The 16,624-nt window shown below is 35.1% G+C and overlaps 2 protein-coding genes across 4 annotated transcripts in view; one reads left to right on the forward strand and one right to left on the reverse strand.

The window, feature by feature from the left end:
- LOC129803416 (D-2-hydroxyglutarate dehydrogenase, mitochondrial) overlaps positions 1-16,624 on the reverse strand; it is a 121,628-nt gene that overhangs the window by 77,789 nt on the left and 27,215 nt on the right. The window contains exon 2 of the mRNA XM_055849966.1: positions 9,270-9,402. The gene's annotated coding sequence lies outside the window, so the exon portion shown is untranslated. The remainder of the gene's footprint in view (positions 1-9,269; positions 9,403-16,624) is intronic.
- LOC129803170 (uncharacterized) overlaps positions 1-16,624 on the forward strand; it is a 56,890-nt gene that overhangs the window by 6,036 nt on the left and 34,230 nt on the right. For all 3 annotated transcript variants that reach the window (XM_055849544.1, XM_055849552.1, XM_055849562.1), the window contains exon 2: positions 3,015-5,863. In XM_055849544.1, coding sequence (XP_055705519.1) covers positions 3,101-5,863 — 2,763 coding nt within the window. In that variant the 5' untranslated portion in view covers positions 3,015-3,100. The remainder of the gene's footprint in view (positions 1-3,014; positions 5,864-16,624) is intronic.

A 16,624-nucleotide genomic window follows, 5' to 3' on the forward strand; every position in this document is an offset into this window, starting at 1 on the left:
CCATGTACAACTTTTCTCTCAGATTGATTTCTAACCCTTAATGAGGTTCAAACGAAAATCGAGCACTTAGCCAAGTAGAGAAAACCTGTAAGGTAAAGTACCCTCTATAGTCGGCTGGTTTCTCAACTCGGCCAGTGCGACTATTTATTCAATTTACTTAGATTTGTTATAATATGGTCTTACCGATTTAACATTAGAAGGTGTATTATATTATATAACGTAAATCAGTGAAAATTTCATAGAAATTGACTATAAAACGTTAAAAATTTGGTTAAATAATTCAACTGGCCGAGTTGAGAAACCGGCCGACTAGAGGGTACTTTGCCTTATATATGCCTTTAAATCATTTAAATTTAGAATGTGCCGCATTTATTAATAGAACGGCAGACATATGTCTCTCAAAATTGATTTAAAAACTTGTACAAATGAGATTTCACATAAAACCGGTGATAAGTTTAAATCAACCTATAAAGGTGTGATTCTTACATTGTAAATTCGTTTTGTGGGTAATTTTTTTTTAATACGAAAACATATTTATGCTTTAAATTTTTAAGGACGATTGGGCCAACGGTGATCCATAGAGAAAATTGTTTTTCCTGAGCAGGGTGGAGTCATTACTTATGCGCAGCTTACCCTTACAAAAATTTTAAGTTTTTACTTAAAAAGTTCTGACCAAAAACAGATTTTGAAAAAGCACAAAATTGTCAATCATATCGAAAACTGCTTCCACCCTGTCTAAAGTTATTTCTTTCTAATGTCCGTATAAGGATCCCGGTCAAAATCACGAAAGCCAAAATCTCGAACGCCAAAATCTCGAAAGCCAAAATCCCAAAAGCCAAAAACCCGAACGCCAAAATCTCGAAAGCCAAAATCTCGAATTTTTGAAAGTGTCATAGCTACTCTCACGATTGAACTGGTGCTTGCTTTAGGTAAAGGGAAATTTTCTGTGTCTTGGGAAATTATTCTACACATTATCCTCCATATAATTTTATCCCTGTCAGGATTTTGAACATTCCGGATTTTGGCTCTTTCGGGATTTTGGCGTTCAGGATATTGGCTTTCGGGATTTTGACTTTCAGAATTATGGCTGCCTTCGCCATATACGTAATTGTAAAGTAGAAGATTGTAGAAATCTAGGATCTTTTCTTTGTAAACCTTCAACTACTTGCTATTAGTAAGCTCAAAAACGACGAATTTTCAAACTATCGAATGATGAATTATTTTTATTATTTTTTTTTATATTTCTAATTTTTTAAGCAAGGACCTCTTGATACTAGAAACTACAATAACTATATATAATACTTTTCATTATAATGAAATACTATAAGAAAAAATTACCGTTCTTGGTATTGTCTGAAAAACCAAATTTTAAAATTTTTGGGTAAATTTTGTTCTTATCGTCCGTAAAGTTGAAAAGTACACTAAATCAAACACTGGTAAAAATAGAAGGATCAAATTGATCCAAATTTGATCCTTTTGCAAAGGATGGATTAAATTTCGAACTGTAAATGCACATTTTTCATAATAGAACGTGTAAATTTGATCCATTCTTTGCAAAAGGATTAATTTGATCCTTTTATTTTCACCAGTGGATCCGATGGTTAGTGGATTTTTCAAGGTTAAATGTAAGACGTTTTTTTAATTTTGTTTATCAGTTCATTTTTATTGTTGATTTTCGGTCAGTAAAAAGCGTCTCGTCCTTAAAGGGTTAAGTCAATTTAAATAAGCTTTTTGTGAGCCAAGTCTACCTTATATAGATCAAACTCTAAGTCTATGTCAAACTCAAAATCTAAAAACCAAGTGATACACAGATATAAATCATACATTCCAACATTCATTGGCGATAAATTAATGTGAATTACATTAAAATTTTAATGAGCAAGTGTGATAACACTGTATTATAAGTTTGATTTTCAAAACGTCACGGTGCGTGATTTAATATTTTATAGAGAAGACATATGTAGTAGCCGTAAAATAAAAAAAATAAAATCATGAAACTTTGCTAATTAGTAACATTAATTAATTATGAACTGAAAATTACTTGTATATTGATTTTCCAAGGGCTGTGAGAACTATCTTTCCTGTTGATTTTAATATTTTTAAATAAGCACGGTTGTCAGTAAAACCGGTTGATCTTTTAAGAGAAATACGACCTTTGGGCTTTGAAAATATTAGAAGAAATAAATGGATATGCACAAATATGGACGAAATAGGTTTCTCTACGTGTTAAAAAATATAGATATCCTACAAAATATTTTTTTAAAAAATCTGCTTTTTTAAGATAAACAAAGACAGTAACAAAAGCATTCCTAAAGAATGATAATTTAAGGAAGAGTCACTCAAGACCCAAATTCAGGGTTCCGGTGAAAATCCTGTAAAAGCCAAACTCCAGAACACTAAAATCCTGAAAGCCAAGATCCCGAATGGGTCAAAATCCCGGAAAGTCAAAATCCTGATCGCCACAATCCCGAAAGCTAAAATCCCATAGGCAAAGGGAAACTTTGTGTGTTTTGAGAAATTATTCCACAAGATATCCTCTGTATAATTTCGTTCCTTGTTTGACCATTCGGGATTTTGGCGTTCTGGATTTTGGCGTTCTGGATTTTGGCTGGAACCACCAAAGTAATTATCTCGTACCATTAAATCTTTAATCTGGACACAGTGAAAAGGAATGGACAATAATATTTCGTAATTTTTCTCATTATTCGAGATAAGCCAAACGATGTCACAATATTGTTACCCTTAGGGGAGTAATGTTAGATATGAAAGTATCAAAGAAAGTGATTGATGATCTAATTACTTTTTCTAAGTTAAAGCTTAAAATTGAGCTTAACAAAAGGAAGCTTTATTTAATTTATAATCCCATTTAAAACACAATTTTTAATGGGAATAAGCATTCCCATTTTAACAAAAACTTTTATCAACATTTTTTTTTAAATTCAATATAAACAAATAATAAGAGTGGAATTTTGAAATGCACTCAACCAATAATATTTTATACATCTCCTTTGCAGGAATTGCCCTTTTGAGCTTGTGGCATAGCGCAAGAAGGTAGCAAGGAAATTGCGGAAATGCACAAGACACACAATGAATTGAGGACATGAGCAGCAGTCAATCGAGAACGGAGGAATTGCCCGAGAGTCAGGGAGAACGAGAGTGGGAGGCTGATGCAGATGCCTTTGTTCAGCCAAGCGATATTCATGCAGCCCCACCACCCTTTGTTGGGGTGGCAATTAAGCGCACCCTGAAGCTTCCCACGGATGACACGGTCCCCCCACCACGACCACCACCTCCCGCGGATCCATTTGAGGACATCCCATTGCCAGGCTTTGTCATCTTTGGCGATGACACGAAGACAAGTAACTTTTTCTGGGGCAATCGGGGTACAAGGAAAAGTTTCCTCGTTGAATTTACATCGGAAGAGGAGTTTCAGGACTTTCTGGCCACTGCCAAGACACCCTCGGAGGAGCCTTCGCTGGTAATGGGGACTGATGAGGAGGAGGTGGAGGTGGCTAAGGATATTGAAACAGAGGAAAAGAAATGTGAGAGTGAAGTGATTAATGAATTAGGGGATGAATTGAAGAGTCCCACATCAACGAGCTCGTACTTGGGTACACTCACGGAGGAGGATGTGAGTGAAGGGGCGGTGGCGGAGGATGTCAATGGAGTTGATGAGGAGGATGAGGTAGACATTGGTAGTGTGAATGAGTTGTGGGATTGTGCGAGGACGACAGAAAGTGGGCGAGAGTCAGACAAAGTCCCACAGGACACATCCATTGCGATGGGCGATGAAGCAATAACTGAGACATGGCTCCACTGCGCAGTTAGTGGAGCATCTGAGGTGGCTCCAACTTCACATGATGACGATGGTGACGGGAGCGCATGTGCTGGGGATGCTTCGTTGTTTGTTCGTGGTAGTCGTGGTGGCGATTCATCGATCGAAAAGTGTGTAGTCGTTGCCGACGACGGCATCCAGGACATCATTTTGGAGCAAGGTGAGTCTGGGGAGACACCAATTGAGCCATTTTTGCCATCAATTCCGATTTCTTGTGACACCTTGAGCACCCAGCCATCACCTAAGTCCAATCCCATAGTCCCTAACGTGCAGTGTTGTGTGCAAAAAGACACAGACAGTGCCACATTTAGTGATCAGTGCATTCAAGTGCCATCGCCACCCAGTCGCGAGGACAATACCCATCATCACTGCTGTTCGTGTTCGGGGTCCCCGTGGCGGAGGCACCAAGTGAAAATTCACTGTTGCCACCCGCAAGAAGAATCCAAGGTACAGTCTAGTGCGAGTGATAGTGGAATAAATGTGCAGGAACTAAACTGCACAGATCAGGGCGGTGTGAATGTTGAAGTGACTTTCAAAGCGCACATAAGTGTTGAACTGTCTGAAGAGTCCTCGAGGCAAACACCATTGATTGGTGTTGAGGAGGACAAACAGGAAATCATTTGTTTGCCAGTCAAAAGTGAAATTACTTCTGGTGACGTAAATGGGAATCAAGAGCAAAATTTATTGGGCAAGAGTGAAAAGTGTGATTCACCTCGACCTGTGCAAAAGCTCCAAGTATATGGTACTCTAGGTTCACCATCCTTTGCAGACAATTTCGAAGCAAGTGTGAGGCTTAAGCGTTTGGAGGAGCGTCTCAAGCAATTTTCCTACACGAAAAAACTCTTGCGAAACCCAACCCAAGATTCACCACCAGCTGACGGGGATTTTGCATCAATCCTTAGGACATTGGGTGGCGAGAGTGAGGTGAATTTTGATGATTCTTGTTTACATCCCACCGAGGAATCAACCGTAGAATCGCCTGCAACTCGCGAAAGTTCGGACCCCATCGATCCAGTGGGTGAAGAACGGAAGGAACATCAGATTGAATCATGCCAGAGTCAAAGTTCACATGAGAACACCACCAATGGAGTTGGGGAAAAGGGCGTGATAGAAGGGAGTCAATTAGTGAAACTTCTCTCATCAGTTAAGAAGATCGTTGCATCTGACAAAAGTGCCGTGAAAGAGGTCTGGAGTGAATCTGGGAAAATCAATAGAGACACCACTGAGGTCAAAAATCAGGTGTTAGTCCCACAGACAGAATCTCGTGACGGTGCAGTGAACAATGTGCTATCAGGTGCTAGTGGTAAAGGTGATGATGTGCAGTGTAGTGTAAAAGCGGACGAAAATAGTAATTTTCTCAGAGATCCACTACGAAAACATCTTCTAAGTCCTGACTCCAGTTCCATTGATTCAGCTGAAGAATTGTGCAAACTCTTTCCCGAAGAATCAAGGTCACCACCTCCACCACCCATCCATCCCAAGCGCGTGCACTTCTACCCAACCTATCGACCCTTTCGTATATCTACATCACCACCACCTCCACCGCCCCCGCCTAAGACATCAGCCTTTCGAAATTGCGAATTTGACGCCCACAAGTGGCCACAGTATGCCTCAGAGGGTGTCACGTATCCAGATGCTGATGTACTCCTCGAATGCTACGATGAGCTCGAGTGCGATGTGAGTGAGGATAGTGATGACAATACGTGTGAGTGCTCACTAGAAGCCGTACCCCTGTACCGTCATCCACATCATCCAGATTTGGTCATAATGCGCGAGAGTGCCGGACCACTGAGGGGTCTCCTCAAGAAACCCAATCGACCACCCCAACAGCGCAAAAATCGCGTGGTCTTCGATGAGACACGCAATGAATTCTTCGAAGCTGACTACATCATTCTCATCCGTGAGGATTGTGCCTACGATGAGGAGGATGAGGAACCCTGCACCTGTGGTGAACATGAACTCGTTCGCCTTTGCTGCGAAGAGGGATGCCAATGTCCCGGATACACGGACGACTGCCGCACGCCTCAGGTAAGTTTAATGTCATGACCCTTGAAATCTCCCCCCCCACCCCCCAAATCCCCCTGTTTTCACCCCAAGGCTCCCAAAAAACACCTGGCATTTAACAAATTTGCATATACCTTTTCACAGTATAAATTTCTCACACACTCAAAATCTCAGCTAATTACTTTAATAACGATTTTAAAATTCAATAAAAAAAATCATAAAAAACTATCTGGTAGCCATAATTGGAGATTCCAATAGCTATGGACATAAAATTTTCTTTTTAAATTTCCCAATCATGGATTTTAAAAATTTTAATTTTACAAGTTTTCATCCATAAAAATGTCACAGAGAGAAAATAATGAATTCTAAAAGCATATTTTTCAGTATTGTTCTTCTTTAGAATATTTTTGGGTATCGTGATTTGAAATCATTAATAATATAATATACCTCAGAAAAGAAAATTGGGAAAGGAAAATATAAGGAAACAAGGGCGATAATTTATCCAAGTCTTATCTGATACTTTTAGCTCACAAATTATTCTTTCACGCGAATGAAAATTGAATTTGTCGCTTTTTTTTCTAAATGAAGGTAATACAACTATAGGGGAGTCCGGGGAAAAATTAGCTAACACATGAAATACTTGGATTTTATTGAGAAATATTTCTATTAAAAGAGAGATGCTTGGTTATATTGATTAAACAGAGTGTTTGCTTCATATTCTATCTATAAGTCAAACTAATCCATTTAACCGTCTAACTCTTTCCTGATCATAATGCCCAAGACACATATACGACTTAAGCCGAGAGACGGCTTAACGTAATTATAATCAAAATAATGTTTTGACTAAATTCCCGTCAGTTTCCCATTAACCAAGCCGTGTCTTGGCTCAAGCCGAAACACGGATTAGTCAGAAACCGATGGAAATGTAATTTGATCATTATTTTGATTATAATTATGTTAAGCCGTCTCTCTGCTTAAATCATTGTAAGTGTATCTAGGACATAAGAGAACAAATAGACTTAGGTTGATCCTCGAGAATATGTACCGCAGTTGCGGGTGACTTTGCACTTTGGAGGTGACTTTACACCCCTGCATTTCGCAAGCTTTTCTTTAATTCTGGCGCTTAATAATCGTTTCAAGACAATAAGTGCACTTAAAGGTGGTCTCTAAAACTATCTTTAACTGCTCAAATTAAAGCTAGCCTCCAAAATTTGTCAGTTAAATGATAAGGTAAAGTAAATTTATGCAAATATCAACCACCGATGATCCGACCAGGTTTCCTCTTCTCGGATACGTGCCATCCATTTATAAAGGGTAGTAAGTTAAAAGAACACAGTGTTATATCTATAATTTCTTGCTCATTTTTAATAGATAGAGATAGATTGTTTAGGGAGTATGGTACGATCTGGGGGCTGCAGACACCTAGGCTCTGCCCATTTTTAATAACAATGACGGGTTTATTACCCCTGTTGCAGATTTCAAGATTATGTTTTGATATAATAATTTAATAAATTACTTCCTCTGTTGTTAATATCTGAACTACCTCACTTGGACTTTATATGCCCTGAACCAGTCTTTGGAGTTGAAAAAGAATTACGGAAAGATTACTTCCAATATATTACAGGAATAGAGCATACAGCACTTTGGAATAATGTAAAAGGCTTTAGTTTCGCGAAATCCGTAATAGATGGATTAGATATAAATAGATCTCAACTCCTGTTAAATCTTAACAGGGGGAACTTGAGGGTAATTATAGGGATTTACACAGGACACAGGCTAAATTCACATCTTGCAAAGTTGGATATGGATGTTACCTCAACTTGTCTGGAAACAGTAGAACACATTTTATGTTATTATTCCAAATTCTCAAGCCAGAGAATCAAAATCTTTAATAAGAAAGAAGTGCTAACACTGAGGGATGTCAAAAGACCGACAGCTCGGGATGTTCTGGAGTTCAGCTAGTTTTTAAAGGAATTGGAGTAATGCCGGCTTCAGACTGGAGGCTTATCCCAGTTCCCGAAGGTCTCAAAAATCTAAATAACAAGCAATTTTATTAATTTCCCAAAATAAAATGGATCTTTTGCCCTTAATATTTAGTCCTAAACAACATTTCCCTAAAAAATCATGCCTGATAAGGGATTAGAGGACTAAGCCAGATGGCTAAGCCTTATGACGAAAATAGACACAGGCTGAACCTCGAGAATACTCAGCTCGAAAAATTTGGCGGTAAAGGATCAGCCCAAACTATCATACACTGAGGATTTAGAATAACAGATTAGCGTTTTTTGCGTAAATTCCGGTTAAATGTGCCCACTTTGATTATTGAAATACTTCTTAAGTGAAATATCAATGCATTTTTCATACAGACAGGAATACATTGACCTTCCCATTATTCCTTTATTAATGAATTTTAAGATTTTGTGGCATTGCGTACCATTACTCTCCATGTTTTTTCATTCAATTGAGATTTCGAAAAGTACCTAAAAACACCCAAAGTGAAGTTTTTTATTTTCAACACTGTCGCTGATGTCGCCTAATCGTAATTTCACTAGACCTCACGAATTTAGAAAGCCAGCCTGATTCTCCAAATTTTAAACTGATCCCTGAGTGTATTGACACCAATCCTCATTTTTCGAGCTGATCCCTAAATCGATCCCTGTGTCTATTTTCGGCTTTAGGTCTGAAGCACGTATAAGGTTTTTTTGGGTAGACATAAGGGGCTCTAAACAAACTATCTATCTAAATTTATGCAAAGGACCTCTAATCCTTGATACTAAGGCTAAATATTCTTGATGGACGATTTCACGATTTTTCCTTAAAAAATATAGCTCAGAAATTATTTAGGCTCCTGCAAAAAATATCCTATAGATTGAGATACCCTTATAGTATGTAATCATCCACAATAATTGGATTTCCATCGATTTTAAATAGCCGAAAAAATTGTTTTTCTAGAATATTCATATTTTCCTTTGAGCATGCAGATTGCAGAGTTCCAAGAGATGCGAAAGAGTTAATTTTATCCTTGGCTTACTTACTACAAAGATAATTTCTAAAAATATTCGCGGCTTTAAATATAAAAAAAACTCAGCAAAATAACAAATTAATAAAAATTTAAATGTAAATTAATCTGAAAGTAATTTTAAAAAATCACAGCTAAAATTTTGAAACTTCTGTATACATAAAACTCCATAAACATTTTTATAATTAAAAATCTTTCTACCCCCTTTTCCGATAAACATTGTACTTTCTGCTATTACCGAAATATCGCTCTCATATGGAAGGTTATTGAATTGGGGGGTTGAACATGTTGATATTAACGTGGATTAAATCATCATTCCTGATCGATTTATTGTATATATGAGGGGGGCAAGGCTCTTATTCGATTATACGTGCGAAATATGGTGAGATGGTTCAAATGGCAATTACTCACCCTTTGTAGCAACAAAACACTTCACACACATACTCAATTAACATTTTCCATTTTCACGTGTGGGGTGGCACGAAAGGCCCTTAGGTTAAGAACTCTCCTTCTGGTGGTGTCGTCCTTCACTCGTCAAAAACTCCTGCAAAATATTATGCATTGCGTTGTGAAATGGTGAAAACAAAAGAAGCAATAGAATTATGCATATTAAATTAAATTAATTTTCGTCGCGGACGTTGTTTTTGCCCATATTTTCACAAAATCCCTCCCGGAAATTCGGATTGAATTTCCCATACACGGAAGTTTAGTTGTTTTGCAGAAAAAAAGGGCTTCACTCTTATATATTCATACACATGTGCACATAAAGCAAAATTTTATGAAAAGCTCATCAATTGCTTTCAATCTTCAATCTATGAAGAATTTTCCTAACTCTTTTGTATATCGAAATCAAATATGCAGTATCACCAGGAGAATGAGTTTGAGTTTAACTATACAAAGGAATCTTTGTACTTGCATATTTCTCAAGTTAAAGCACTATCATACTGATAGTTTTCCATTTGACGCTCTGGTAAAAAAAAAGTCGAAGGTTTTTCTGAGAAAAACAGACTAAACTTTCAAGGAAAGTGCACTGTACATAATTTCCTTCTTGAGAAAGTTTTCTGATGAGTTCAAGAGAAACAAGTCAAGAGGAGTTTTCTGGAGTTGCTGAAAAAGTATAGAATCCATAAGTATAATGAAATTACATCATTTAAGATATTTGCAAAATTACTTTAAAATTCTAAAAAGAAAACCGTTTATAATGGCCTTTTTGGTGAAAGTTTGTCAAAACGCAAAAATATTCTTTTGACAAACTTCTTAACAAACAACTTCTGAACGATATTAGATTAGCTAGAAAATGTCTAAAACTTGGAACAAATCCGAATCAATTCGAACGGTTAATTGATAAATGTATTTTGTTGGAAATTAAATTGTTTATAATGATATTATATTTTTGAATTTTTTAAAATTGTATTCGGTTTAAATTATATATTTTTTATACAAAAATTACGACCAAACAAGATTTATATAAAATACCTAATTGTGGCACAACATTATATAGAAAATTTCCAGATATCTAAAGGGTGTTCTAACTTGAGAGACTTGAGTCATAAAGCAAGAACTTTAGCAGTTAACTTAGTTGATTTTTTAAAGCTTGAAAATATTATTCTAAAAACAATATATACAATATATACCTGTTTTATTGAAGATAACATTTAAATTGAATTCTAGGAAAAGCATCAAATTTTTCTTCAAAACTTTTGATTCGTAAAATAAGATCAATATAATGTTTGCATTTTATTTTTCATAATGTAATTGTCTTCTGAATTTTGAATAGTCAAGTGGTACACATAATAGGTTAATTTTATACATATTTAGTGCCTAGATTATCTATATTTTTATATGTAACTTTGCTGTCGGAAAGTGAGAAAGTATTTATTATGTAATCTAATTATCTAATTATGTATAAAATTCCTTATACAATTGAATGGTATGTTCAACACCTAATACCCTATAAATCTGCTACGTATATCCCGAAGCAGAAGAGAACTGAAGAGACCACTAAGTCGAAAGATTTGTGCTGACATCCGACAATAAATCTAATTAATCTGTCATTGATTTAGAACTTTAATAGGATGATAAGGAAACTTAGGGCAAAATATGTTAAGCCACATACTACAAAATTTGATATCTTCTAAGATAACAAGAATCGAGGCCTCAGATTTTTATTACAGGTAGTATTCATGAATCTTCACAAACGTTCAAAGTCTTAAAAAATTTGAGAAGAAAAACAGGGAAATTTTGAGTCGTCTTAGATATGATATAGGCATAAATGTGTATAGATTTATAGAATAATCTTTAGGTCTATAGAAATTCTAATCTATAATAATAATTTATAATCTAGAGTCGAAGGAACACTGTTCGGAAGGTAACACATCACATATTGGCAATTACGTCAAAATATTAAAATTTATTTAATGTATCTAACAAAATACAAGTAATATGATGTTTTTCTCTTAATCTATCTAAGGATAGATGTTCAAATTTCATATCCCGAAATGGTACAAACAAAATAGGGTGTCAATAAGTCATCAGGATACAGTTTTTTAAAGTGCTCTCTAGTGTTCCTTTGACCCTATAATATAAATTTTGGTATAATTAAACATAACACTAGACATATGCATAATTTTTAATTAAAAAAAAAAACAACTTTGAACGATGATTGTTTCTTTCATTTAAGGTCTCAACATCTTGTGAGAAATTTTTGTCAACATGGAGCATTTTGAAGTAAATTGATAGAATATGTGCAAGTAAACCACGTCAAAAAATGCTGCATTTTGACGAACATTTCTTACAATTTTTGAAAGCTTACGCAAGCTCTAATAAAGTGAATCAAAATAATATAAATTAGGAAAAAATTATGCACCACCGAATAGGGGTAGCTCCAAATTTATTTATCGAATTAATAGCTCAAGTAAGTTTAAGAATAGATATCATTTTTCCTAAAGTTAACGATATATTGCATATGTATACACTTTATTTTTACCGAAAGTAAGAAATAAAATAAAATACTTAAAATAATAAAAGGGGAAAACTTTCAGGCTATGCACAAACTCTGGCCTTGAACATTTCATATTTTTCCTAAAATCATTTATAATGAATCTGACCTAATAGGAATATATTTCAATAGTTAGTCTTAAGTCACACATTTTCTAAAAAAAAAGGTTAGATTCGTTAAAGGAACATGGAAAAAAATGAAATGTTCGAAGGTAGAATCCTCTCGTTCGGTTATAACCTTCCCGATTTGACAGCTCTCTCCGGTTGATGTTTTTCTTTCTGTATCGATTCGGAGGTGTATATCAGAGAGAATTTACCTAAAAATCCATTGGAAGTTCGTACGTTTAAACCGACGTGTTACATGAAATTGAGCAAATTCGTGAAAAGAATATTTATTTTAATGAAATTGCAATTCAAGCATTCTGCAATCCTGATATTCTTTAAAAAAAACTTCATAAAAATTACTTTAAACTGCAAACGTTTACACAGTATTGTTGACATTGTTGACATTGTTGACGATTCAACTGTCAAGAATACCGAAGTTCGAAAGGGCAGAACAATACACACGGCTCTTTGTTATCCGGTACTTCATTATCCGGGTGACAGCTGCCAAACGCTGGGCGGTTGAAGTAGGGGAATGTAGGCATGGTTCGCACAGAGTGAACCTTCAAACGATGCGAATTTTCTCTTTGTTTGCAAACAGCTGACCTACCATTTCTCATCTCGTTTCATAAGCTTAATATTGATCTATCTTATGGCTAAGAAATGACGAACTAGCTCTTTGCAAACAAAGAGAAAATTTGCGTTGTTTGAAGGTTCACTCTGTTTGAACCATGCCAACATTCACCTATTCAAAACGATTTTTTTTACGAAACATACAGTTTGTCCAGAGTGAATTAATGTATTATTTTCATTTTATCAAAGTTTTTGACACACAATCGTGGTACAAAATGAAACATAAACAGAAAAGAAAATTCTGTTGTTTTTCGACAGAAAACAAATTCCAACAGCAGAAAATATAAAAAAAAAACGTTGACCAGATTCAAAAAATCAAAAATGTCGCATTTTGTCCCTACGTCAGCCGGATAACGACGAGTGTAGCTCTAAAGCGGCGAGTATGTGAACTTGCGCTTTTTTGGGCTTCCGATCTTGGCTTTGGAGTGGCTTTCTCTCTTTGAAAGGCTATTGCTGAACGGAGGGATGTGCGAAGTCTGAAAGCCTTCTCCTACACCGACTCTATTGCATTGTCAGCCTTTAACTCATTAAGGTCGAGTGGGACACCGGTGTATCAAAAACAAAACTATTTTTTTCGGATTATTTAGAGGACATGACAACTTTCTAAAGACAAAAAAAATTGTTTTTGAGATACCGGTATCCCGCTCGTCCTTAAAAGGTTAAGGACGAGAGGAATCAAAAATTAGGGGTTTGAAAAGTATTTTTTCTGTCCTTTTAGAACAACACATAACTTTTTTTTAGATATCCATAGGAAATTTTTTTGGGGTCACTGGTAACCCAATTGTCCTTAAAAGGTTAGGGTGTAGTGTTTATATGTCTTCCAGATATTTTGAGACAAGTGACAAAGAACAGAGGGACACTTGAAATTTTCCTGGAAATTTCAATTATTTTACAGATTCATTATTTGCATTGATATAGCCCTGTGTGCTATGCAAACATATTCTTAGAAAATAAAGTCAATTTCACATCTTTTAAGAGCGTGCGATGGTGCATCAGTTTTTCCTACCCTATGGCCAGTTAATATTTACCCAAGCATTTTTAAGAATTTCCACAAAATCAACTCTTAGAAAATGACTCGAAAATTATATTTTCCATCGAGATTGAGGAAAATGGCCTGTGGTAAATTTATAGAGGAGAAAATTTCCTATTAGAATGTGCTTATACAGAGAAAAAATATTTTGTAAAATTGTTTGTAAATGTTTGTGAATTCTTACTGGGGACTTACTAAATGCTCGTAAATCGAATAATCCACAAAAAAAAGTTCGCAAAAGATTGTATTTTTTCACAAACATTTGTTCGTAAACAAGCAAAAAGTTTGTAAAATTTAGTCATTTGTTTGTAAAGTTTTGCCAGCCAAACATTTACAAACAAATGTTTGTAAAGGAACAAAAAATGCTCGTTAAGAGTGCTGATGTTACGAACAATGTTTGTGAAAAAATACAAACTTTTACAAGCTTTTTAGTAGGTTATACGATTTTCGAGTATTTAGTAAGTCCTCAGTAGGGTAAATTAAGCTAATTCAAAACCTGCTCCATATAGAAATTTTTCGCTACTTCAAATGGAAACGTCATTGTTTTCACGATAAATACACTACTAAATTATTACATTTATATTTTCTTTTTCTCCACAGTTTCTTTATTTAGTTAATTTTTCTCCAAATAAAGCGAAAATCCATTCATATTCACAAATTTTAATTTGTTAATTTCTCAGAAAAATTAAAAGTGTTCCTTTTCACCATTGAATTTTTCATCGATCAACCATGTTTTCCAATGAAAAACACAATAAAGTGATTGTTCGTTTTGTTTAACATTTATGTCATATTTCTGGCTAATTTTAGTTAAATTAAGTGCTAACCTTTATTGTTAACGGTACGTGAAGTTTTCAAATTAAATAATTACCTATTTCGTGAACAAAAATTGTTTTTCTGAAGTGTCTGCAAATGCTTCAATAGAAAACCCCGGAAATATGATTTCTTTGGAGAGATTTTGTTATTGTTGGAAAAGAGAAAAGACCAAGAATAAGAACAAATCCTGTACTCAAGAGCAACTCAACAAGGTTTTGGAAGCCTTTCGTCGCGGTTTCACTTACACCGTTTGTCTCCAATTAGAAAATTTTTCTTGTCTCCATTTGGATTAATTTGTTTCCAATAGAAGCATTTTACGCTCGCGTATTTTTCTTTTATTTAAGAAGTTTTCAAATTATATCTAAAGAATTTTCACTAAACAGTAACATTCTAGAAGAGTCAAGGAGCAAATTTATGTAACTCTCTTCAGAAAAAAATATGAACTTAATGTATTTAATCTTCTATCAGAGTTAAAGCGTCTGAAAATGGTTTTGTATTAGGACATTTGCCCTAGGAATTTACAAACATTTACGAACAATATTACAAAATATTCTTTTCTGTGTAGGAAATCTCTCGAGTCATCTGAGAGCTCGTGAAAAAATAAAATACTAATTTTGTCACATTTTGCCCCATGTTCCCCTATTAGTTAGTACATTACAATCTCATCTAACAGCATATTTATGAAACATATTTGACCTTGAAGAGCATTAAGGAAATATAATTGCCTCTACTAAATGAACCTATTTAAATGTTAAACTGTTCAGTGCAGCCTTCTCGACTCAGGGATAGCTTATTATACCTTTGTGCTAATTATAATTAATTTTTCCTGTTGCTTTTCACGGATATTGCGAGACTCAGTTGTCCTGAACATTTTTCGGTGAGAGTAAGAAATTTCCCTGGTGCTCCGAAACATTACACTGATGGTGTTTTAATGCGAAAATATAATTACAATCTGAGGCATTATTCATGAGAGTCGCATAATCGGCGTGAGAATATTGTGAATACGCTTTTTTTCGCTCTCACTCATGGGCATAAAAAGTTGAAAAATTACACGGGGCTTATTATTTACACCTCCAGAAGTGGGGAAGGTGAAGGAGTCGGTAATACAATTGAGATGAGAAATTTTACAATTGCTGATGTGTTGGATTATTTCCTGTGTATGGTGCAAGATATGTTGGCAAAGAAGGGGAGAGACCACTGCGTGTGAAAATAAATTTATATATAGTCCATATCCCGAAGTTTATTGCACTCAATGGGAAATTAATTGTTGCTTATAATGTTGGAAGATGTATTACATACACACACAATAACTAAAAGCCACGTGGAATTTAAATGCCTCAAGAATGAGACGCAAAAATCTTAGAATTTTGATAGACAATAAAGATGTCTGTATTATGGAGGGTGGTATGTCGTGATTATACATATATAAAAAAAAACTTTTTCTTTTATCTGTTTCCTCGACTCTGTAACTTTTTTTTTGCAACTGCTTCACAGTCAGATGACACAGAAAAGCACGCGGGACAAATTTGAAAGAAGAATATGAATTTGGGTCACAAAGTTGCGGAAGTGACACGGAGAAGATGATTCTATTTTTTTCTCGCGTTTTTTTTTCTCACTCAAATTCAATTCCAATTATATAGCGGAAGCTGCACCTCTTATACCACCTCGCCCGTTTATTCACTAAAAATAATACTCCAACTACGACAATTGCTAAAGAAAACGACCAAGTTTCTCTTCTTATGGCATTACGGACGATTGAATTTTCTCATTTGGAACATTGTAACCGACCTCCCTTTCTTGATTCTTTTCCCTCGTTTTTACTCTAGTCTTGTTAAATTACTTTACACGTGTATCCATATATTAATTACATTCTGTGAAAAAATACATAGCATATTATTAATGTGTTTATGCTATAGAATTCAGATTTGAAATTGTAATATTGCAATTTATGCAGCAAATTGGAATTTAGAAAAAAATGTTTGGCATTTCATGCAGGAATGGACGCAAGAAGATTCCCATGGTTTCAGTTAAACCTTTAAGCTAAAGCCTCCAAGAGAGCACCTAATGCTAACTGATTTCAATTCAGCTGAAAACGTATGTATTTTTAGCTGAATTCTGCTAAGCATAAAATGAAACTCGCGAGGCAGTGCAATTTCCATATATTTGGTTATCATTTTTTGTTCGAGAACTG

The sequence above is a fragment of the Phlebotomus papatasi genome, chromosome 1 (genome assembly GCF_024763615.1).
Source record: "Phlebotomus papatasi isolate M1 chromosome 1, Ppap_2.1, whole genome shotgun sequence".
Taxonomy (NCBI): domain Eukaryota; kingdom Metazoa; phylum Arthropoda; class Insecta; order Diptera; family Psychodidae; genus Phlebotomus; species Phlebotomus papatasi.